Source organism: Neovison vison, chromosome 11 (genome assembly GCF_020171115.1).
Source record: "Neovison vison isolate M4711 chromosome 11, ASM_NN_V1, whole genome shotgun sequence".
NCBI classification, from domain to species: domain Eukaryota; kingdom Metazoa; phylum Chordata; class Mammalia; order Carnivora; family Mustelidae; genus Neogale; species Neogale vison.
In genome coordinates, this window is record NC_058101.1 from 67,579,780 (window position 1) to 67,588,374 (window position 8,595).

The 8,595-nt window shown below is 60.6% G+C and overlaps 1 protein-coding gene across 2 annotated transcripts in view; it reads left to right on the top strand.

The window, feature by feature from the left end:
* Positions 1 to 7,825, top strand: part of ZFYVE28 (zinc finger FYVE-type containing 28) — a 108,424-nt gene extending 100,599 nt beyond the window's left edge. For both annotated transcript variants that reach the window (XM_044267920.1, XM_044267922.1), the window contains exons 9-13: positions 1,524 to 1,639; positions 2,714 to 2,830; positions 4,127 to 4,231; positions 6,118 to 6,221; positions 6,671 to 7,825. In XM_044267920.1, the coding sequence (XP_044123855.1) occupies positions 1,524 to 1,639; positions 2,714 to 2,830; positions 4,127 to 4,231; positions 6,118 to 6,221; positions 6,671 to 6,802 (574 nt within the window). In that variant the 3' untranslated portion in view covers positions 6,803 to 7,825. The remainder of the gene's footprint in view (positions 1 to 1,523; positions 1,640 to 2,713; positions 2,831 to 4,126; positions 4,232 to 6,117; positions 6,222 to 6,670) is intronic.
* Positions 7,826 to 8,595: the final 770 nt, after the last annotated feature.

Consider the following 8,595-nt stretch of genomic DNA (forward strand, 5'->3'; position numbering starts at 1 on the left):
CCCACATCGGGCTCTCTGCTCAGCGGTGAGCCTGCTTCTCCCTCTCTCTCTGTCTGCCTCTCTGCCTGCTTGTGATCTCTCTGTCAAATAAATAAAATCTTTAAAAACAAACAAACAAACATTCCTTTATTCTTTGAAGTGTACACTTGACTGGTTCTTAGCATGTTTGCAGCTATTCACACATTTTTGTCACCCGATAAAAAAAAAACCACCGTGTCCCTGAGCAGCGGCTCCCTCTCCCCGCCGCCAGCCCCGCCTTCTGTTTCTATCCATCTGTCTGCTCTAGACATTTCAGATAAACGGAGTCACACACTGGGACCTTTCGTGAGTTGCTGGGTCACAGCTTCCTGTCTTCCCACTTCCTCCTGATCATGCTGCACGCACGGCTCTGTTCCTTCTACAGCTGAATAGTGCTTCCCCGTGTGGAAGGACCACGGGTGTCTGCCGGCTTCTCTGTTGATCTACGCTTGGCTTGTGCCCACCTTGGGGCTCTTGAAAATAATGCCTCTGTGAACACCTGTGAGCCGTGTTTGTTTGGGTCCCTGCTCCCAAATCTTCTGGGCAGAGCTGTCACTGACTCCGGGGATCGTGAGTGGCAGCAGACATTGCCCACCGTGAAGTCCCCACCCCGAAGTCCCCACCCCCTTACCTTGCATGACTCCCTATCCTCGGGGGCCCTGTCCACGGAAACCATGCAGCTCAGGAGGAGACAGCCGTGGTTCGTCATCTGGGTCCCAGCAGAGCAGGGGCATGTCCAGCCACCGCCTGCCGGCCGTGGCTGCTCCACAGTCCAGGGAAACACTTAAAGCTCGTTAACGAATGTTCGTCATGTTCGAGGGCACTGGGCTGGAGGAAGGGGGCCCATGGAGCCCTGGGGCCCTGTTCAGGCCTGTGTCCCTCTTCCGTGGCTGGGGGTGTCTGTGCTTTTCCGTGGCATAAATTAAATTTAAGCATAAATTAAACCTCAGGGATAAGGCTGACATTAAGCATATATTAAACGTCAGGGACAAGGCTTTATTTATGCTTAAATAAATTTAAGCATAAATTAAACGTCAGGGACAAGCCTGGAAGGGAAAATGGGGAAATTTTCTTAGATTGTAGGATAGAGGAGTAGAGAGAGAAGAAAGGAAGGGAGTGATGGAGGAATTGGGCGCTCCCCCCAGGTGGTCCCACTCAGCCGCATCGGAGAAGGGAGTGCGTGGTGAGGGCAGGACCCTGTCTTCGTAACAGAGTCCCACATGTGGGGGCTTGGAACAACAGAAAATCACCCCCTCACTGCGGAGAGGCCAGAAGTCCGAAATCTGACCAGTCCATCCACCTCCAGACCCTGTGCTGGGTCCTTCCTGCCTCATCTAGCTCCCTCTGCCCACTCAGACTCGTTGGGGCACCGTGGGGGTGACATACTGAAGCCCGGGAATCTTGACTTCCGTGCCGCGAGAGTTTACCTCTCACTTGTGGGCTTTCAGGCTCCAGAAGTCCCTGGCCATGCCCCCCATGCGCCCCGTGTTTCCTTCCTCATGCAGTGGCTCCACGGACCAGGCCGGGTTGGAGGCCGCCTCCTCGACCACAAGAGAGAAGATCCGGTCCAGGTTCCATGGCAGCCACGACCTCATCCACCGCCTGTTTGTTTGCATTTCAGGTGCCTAGCTGGGTGTGGGGCGGGGCAGGCAGCATCAGGCTGTGGGGTTCCTGGAGGCTTGCCCACCTGTGTCATTTCTTCATCCGCAGCCCAGGGGCAGGGAAGAGGGCTTCATTCCTCTGCAGGCCCCCCAGCCAGGACTGGGGAACCCATGGCTCCCACGGGGCCTTGGCAGCCTACACGGGGAGGTTCTGTTCAGTTTGTGGTTCAGGCTTAGTGTACCCCGCCTAGTTTTGTTTCCCACTCTGGGGATGTCTACACTGCCTGTTTGGTCCACCCCCGACCCCCGGGGGTTCAGAGGCACATGAGCTTTTCTTTGGCTCTCTGTTTAACGAACACATTCGTGTGGTTCACAGTATAAAAGCGTGCAGCACTCTCGGGCCTCCCGCATGCCCTTCCCACCCCCACCTTTGAGGGCTGGGCTCCAGCTGGCCTGCTTGGCAGGAGCACGGCCCGTGGCCTGACGATCCTACAGAATCAGGGTCGTGCTGGGGGGCGAGGGCCCCATGGCCACGGCCAAGTCAGGCCAGGTGGGACCAGGAGGACCTCGGGTGACTCTGAGCTCTGGTTTGCATAGGTTTGTGTCAGGAGTTGGAGGGACATCATGCCCAGCAGGTGCACAGAGAATCCTCTGGAAACACTGACTGCAGCACTATCCTTGGGATGGGTCCCTGGGCTCCCATTTTGGTGGGATGTCTGCAGCTTCTCCCTCACTTTGCTATCCCTGGCAGCCGGGGCCACCCCCACAGAGCTAACCCAGCACTGCTTTCCACCAAGAGGGCCCTCATTTTCAGAGGGAGGAGACCTCCCAAGGTCTCTGCAGGGAGGGTGGGGCGAGTGCATTCCTGCTAGGAGGGGGCCGTCTATGTGATCACCCCTGCCACCAGCCTTCCCTGGACTCCTGAGCTTTGACTTCTGCCAAACTGTGGCCCAGGGGCTGGCCGGCCCCCTCTTGCTCTGAAGAGCATGTGTCAGTCCCGGGCTGTGAACTCTGGCCAGGATCACCCAGCTCTCAGCCCTGAGCCCCTGTAGCTGGTTGGCCTGACCTGCTGTCCGTTTGTCCTTCTCTCCCAGGGGTGGCCGACCAGCTGCAGACGAACTATGCCAGCGACCTGAGGAGTATTCTCAAGACCCTTTTTGAGGTCATGGCCACCAAGCCGGAAACAGATGACAAGGAGAAGTTAAAGAAGGGTGAGTGCCCCCAAGGGCATGTCCGCCCCCCCCCACCGCACCCCAGGCCACACACTCCCCCCGAGCACGCGAGGCCCTCCAGAGCCATCCAGCCTGCCTTTCCGTGGCCCACCGCCCACACGGAACTACCAGCACTGCCGGGCTCTCCACTACGTACCAAGAGGCACAGGTCACAGGCCCCACAGGTGCCCTGGCAGGTTTGCAGGTGCTCCCAGCCTCCACGCACAGGCCTGTGTGTGCAGCACCTTCTGCTGTCCCTGCATGCCCTCCAGCAAGGCCGTTGACTTCTCAAGGCCAGCAGGCTGTGGAGAGGTGTGGGGGAGGGTGCCGGACAGTGAGACCCGGACGTGGCACATCCCAACCGCGTTGACAGTGGGAGCCCAGCCCAGGGTCAAGGAGAGGTCCTAAGGCCCCACCTCATGGGGGGAAGTGGCCGCCTGGGACCTCCCTCACGTGTTTACAGATCCCCACACATCCCAGCACAGACACACACTCACCCTCACACATGCACGCACACACTCTAACTGCACACAAGCTTACACGCACACGTGGATGCACACACACACATACTCTCATGCATGTGCGTGCGTGTGCGCGCGCGCGCACACACACACACACACACACACACACACTCCCACATGCATGGGGTGGGGAGGGGCCTCATCCCTGCTGGCCCTCCCCTTGTGCTAGGCTGAGATACTTGTTCTGGGCGAGCTGCCCATCCTCATGGGGCTTCTGGGTGCACGGGGCAGCCTGCCCAACTGGAAAGCCCGCCCCCACCCAGGAGGGCAAGTTGCCAGAAGCCCATCCTGGCTGCAGGTGGGCAAGGAGCAGAGTTAGTCCTGTGTGTTTTCCCCTGCTCTGCCTCCTGGGAGCCGGGCCACCAGGCTCTCCGGGAATTTGGGGCAGGGCTGCTTTTGAAACATCATGACTCAGAAAAGGTAGGTGCCATGAACCAGTCCTGCAAGCAAGGATGGTGGGCTCCTGGCTTCTGGCTCCCAGCCCCTAGCCAGGCCTGGTCCCCCTACTGCCTCGGGGGTCATAGCCCTGGGGGACCTTCCACACACAGACAGTGCAGGGGCTCTGGGGCTGGCGGCCTACAGCAGGGAGCAGCTGCAGACCTCAGGGCCCAGAGCACAGCCTGCTGGGGTGGTGCTAACTCACCCCTGTGCTGGGGGACTGCGGCTGGCTTTGGGGGGACTGACCCACTTCTGGTCTCCTGCGGGTGGGCCTAGCAGGGACAGGAGCTTGCCCATCAACCCCACCCCTTCCTCTCTCCCTCCCTCTCTCTTCTAGTCACCCAAAGCCTACGGAGTGCAGCCTTGGAGGACTGTGCCCTGTGCCAGGAGACCCCATCATCCTCTGAACTGGCCGCCAAAAGCAGAGATGGGGACTTGGAAGGTGTGTGTGAGGTCTGGGCCAGGCCCCAAGGTGCTGCATGCTGGGCAGGGAGTGAGGAGCCTCTCTGGATTGGCCGCCTCTCTGTCTGGACCCAGAACCCATGAAGGCTCTGTTTCTCCAACTGGTGGTCCCTTCCCAGAGGCCCTCTGGGCCTGCAGTTGCCCCTAGGGTGGGCACATGGGCCCCCTTACCCAAGGCCTTTGGCTGTGGCCAGAGGTGGCTGAGCCCACCTGCACCCATCTGCCCACAGGAAGGGCCTCACGTGGCAGCTATCTGGCACCTTTTTCATAGGGGACTGCACTGTCTGGTCACATGGGAGTCCCAAGCCCCTTATCCCCTTTTAGACTGGAGGTCAGACCTGCTGGGGGCCCGGTGGCTTAGTGATCAGGGAGGGAGCCTCCCGGGCAGGCTGGGGGCACTAGCCACCCTTCTCTGGAGAGGGGGTTGCCCACAAGTTTTGAAGGGGCTGGACGCCTAAGAGAGGAGTGGCGATGGATGGAGGCAGAAAAGCCTGGCCAGGTGTCAAACAGGATCAGGGCCGAGGAGGCCGAAGCTGACCCCGCCATAGGCCAGAGGTCCCTAGCTCAAGGCCTTCCTGGTGTGCCCCAGTCCCCTAGGGGTGACTGAGGCTGTGGGGTTGGGGTGTCAGGAGCAGCACAAGCTCCTCACCTCTACCTTTCCAAAAACCATGCACAAGGGTACCTGTCATAGGAACTTGGAGCCCCTCTGCTCAGGAGTGACTAATGAGCTGCGAGCTGTGAGGTCTGGCATTGCCCAGTGCACAGGAGTGCATCTGGCCTTATGTGCCTGAGCTGGAGATGCTTAGGGGCTAAAGTTGTCATCCAGGAGTTCCCTGGGGCCAGCCTAGGATTTGACATGGGGTGGAGGGTGGGGGCAAGCACAAGATACGGCCTCCCTGCAGGGTGGGGGTGAGCTGACTGGGCCCAGAATGGAAGGCCGGAGAGCTGGGTAGGAGGCAGTTTGGGGTCTGTGCAAGCCAGCAGGAGGAGGGGCAGATTCTCCAGGGTGGGCAGGAGGCCAGGAAACCCCAGGCCCTTCCGAGTTCTGTTTGGAGGCCCTGAGGGTGGGGCTTAGGGACACAGGACTGTGTCCACTTGAGCATCAAGCTTGAGGGTTATGTGAGGCTGCAAGGTCCACCTCTGAGCACACACTGTAGTCTGAGGAGGGATCCGAGCTGCTCTTTTCCCCAGGCCATGGATGCTGGCCTCGGGGCCTGGCAAACCACAGTCAGTTTGTTGCCCCAAATGGGAGGACAGTGCCTGTCTCGCTGCGTTTGGGACCCCGCTTCTCCCTGTGCTGACATGCCTCCCGAATTCCAGAGCAAACCTCCAGAGGCTTCCATCAGCCAGGAGAAGTCAGCTGGGACAGGGCCCACATGCGTGGAAGGAGGGGGTGGCCTCTGGCCTGAGCCTGGCCTGCAGACGTGTCAGGGAGGGGATGGCTGGGGGTCTCCCTGGGCCTCTAGGACCCCAAGAGTCTGAAAACCGCCCTGGATGGGCAAGGCTGGGGGCGTCTGAGGCCACCACAGGGTGCACCTAGAGCTGCGCTGGGGGGTCGATCTCTTCGTTTCTCAGCCACCACCTCTGCCCAAGGGGTCTGCCAGGCTGGGTGCTGACAAAGAGAAGCTAGGGAGAGGACCATCCGGGTGGACACTCTCAGCCCACATCCTGAGTGCTGGTGGCCTGGCTGGTGGCACAGCACAGTTTGTCCCTGGGGGCTGGTGCACAGGCGCCGTCCGTGAGGCCAGCGGTTTCCTGAGACCGTAGCCAGCAGCTGGGGTCCAGGGACTGGTGGGAGAGAAGGAGGGCAGCCAACCATCACTGCTTCAGGTCTCCCTTTGGCTGACCTCATTCCCACTGTCCCAGATCCACCGGAATGGGTCCCCGACGAGGCGTGTGGCTTCTGCACGGCCTGCAAAGCGCCCTTCACTGTCATCCGCCGGAAGCACCACTGTCGCAGCTGTGGGAAGGTGAGCGGTCCAGTTGGTGGAGGGTGTCCCTGTGGTCCGGGACAGGCTCTGGGCCTTCCCCTGGGCTGCGCTGGGGTTCTGGAGGCCAGGACAGAAGCCCTGGGGACCTGACAAGGCCTCTGAGGTCTTTGTGCAGGGGTCCCTGAGCCCTGGGCCCTGCTCTGACCTGGCCCCCAGGAATTGAGGCCCCCAGCTCCCCCACACCCTGGGTCCCCAGTGGTGCTGTCCCTAGCCACTGCAGAGCTGGTGGTGCAGGAAGAGGGTGGGAGTGGTGCCCGAACCCCCTGCATGAGCCTGGCCTCCTGGGGCGGTGACACAGGCCAGGTTTTTCTGGAGGTCCCGGCAGCATTTGCACAGGGAGGGCGTGGGAAGCGCCCCCCGCAGGCCCAGGGTCGAGGGCTGTGGAGGACCCGGGCTCACTGCCCACGGGGCCCACCCCTCCACCACAGATCTTCTGCTCGCGCTGCTCCTCGCACTCAGCGCCGCTGCCACGCTATGGGCAGGTGAAACCAGTGCGCGTGTGCACGCACTGCTACGTGTTCCACGTCACGCCCTTCTACAGCGACAGGGCGGCCATCTGACTCGCCCCACACCCCGCAGCTGCCAGGGCCCTGCGACTCCCGAGCAGCCGCTGGCCGCACCGGGATCGCTACGCACCTCTTCAAGCGCTGCCGCCAGGGAGGTGCTGCTGGCCGCCCCGCGCCCCCGCACCCATCCCCGCTGATACCTGTGGGCCCCCATTCTCCCCTGACACGGAGGGCCCACGGCAGGGGTCAGCAGGAGTTCCGGCAGTGAGGTGGCTGTCTGGGCGGGGGTGGGCACTCCGGTTCCCGGCCCCGCCCCCATCCCTCCGAGAGGCTGCCATGAGGCCCAGCCATAGTAGAAGGCCCATTCAGAGCTTGCCCTTGATCAGGGAAATGGGGTCACACCTGCGGCCAAATCCTGGGCAGATGGGGTGCACCTCTAGGAGAGGGGTCAGGTCTCAGTTCCCTGGACACTTACCCTTCTTTCTCCCCACCTGGAGCCGGCAGCTGCCTCCTCACTCCCCAGTGCACCTGTCCCTGCTCCCCTTTCGGACCTTGGCCAAACAACAGACATCTGGGTTATCCTCAGAGGGGGAGGTGCAGATGCACAGCCAGCCCCTCTAGGCCCGCAGGCACCCACTGCCCTCGGGTGCCTGCCTGCTGATGGGATGGGGGGCAAACAGCCGCCTGCACAGCGCTGAGACCCAGGTCCCCAGCTTCTCAGGCCCCGGGCTCCCAGGGCAGAGGACAGCCGCCCACCCGCTGCCACCACCCCCTTCCCTCTGTTCCCCCCACCTACCCCCGGACCCCAGGCTGAGGCAGCCAGCCACCCCGCACCAGACAGCTCAGGCTGAAACCTCAGGCTTCATGTTGCAGTGACGGCTGCAGCTCTGTTTTTAGAGAGATGGCACACGACTGCTTCTTTTATAAGAAAATCCAGCTACTGCGGCATAGTGGGTGCACATGCATAGAGACGGCTTCTTGGATATACAATGGAGGGAATATTATGTATTGAGATTATTTTTATTTTCTAAATGCTGTAATTCGAAGCCATTTCCATAAATCTCTTTAAGGATTGCAGACACTGGTTTCTGATGTGAATGCAGACTTCTTTTTCTGTCTGGGAGGCAAAGGTGTTCTTGCTAATACACATTCTCTCCTAGAAAGCTCGGGATGTCTGCACTCTTGTGACGGATGAAGGGCTCCCATCAGTCTTTAGGAAAGGGGTGGCCAGCCTGTCCCACTCCCCAAAAGCCCCATCCCATGCCCTGCCTATTTGTCCAGCCCCTTGTCTCATGTGTCCTCAGCTCTGACCCCTAGCCTGTATGTGTGTGTCGGAGGGGGGCTTCCGTACCCTGGTCCAGGGCTGGGCCACCTATGCCTTCTGGAGTGCCCTGGGGAGAATGCAGGCCACCAGGCTGCACCCTGGGGTTGCCATGGCAATGGTGTCTTCCTCTGCTTTTGGAGGCTAATCCCTTGGGAACTGTGTGCCCAGTCCCTTGGAACGGGGGAATAGCTGGGAGGAACCCAGTGGCCACCAGATCCACTTTCTTTCTGAGAGGTAAAAGAGTGTTTAGAATTTGGAGGCTCCCTAGGAGCAGTCCCGAGTCTTTCAGGAGCAGAATAGAAGGGGTATCAGGCTGCCCACCTGGACAAAGTTCCTCCCACCCCTGTGGGTGGCTGTAGCTGATGTTGCCGGCTGGACAGTGGTGCCTTCCGGAAAGTCGTGTGCTGGCAGGGGACGGGGAAGGCAGCCCGTGCTGCCACTGACCAGGAAGTCAGCCCCTTACAGGAGAAGCCTCTATGGAGAGACCCTGTAGGGTCCCCATTCCTCTCCTCAACAGGCACCC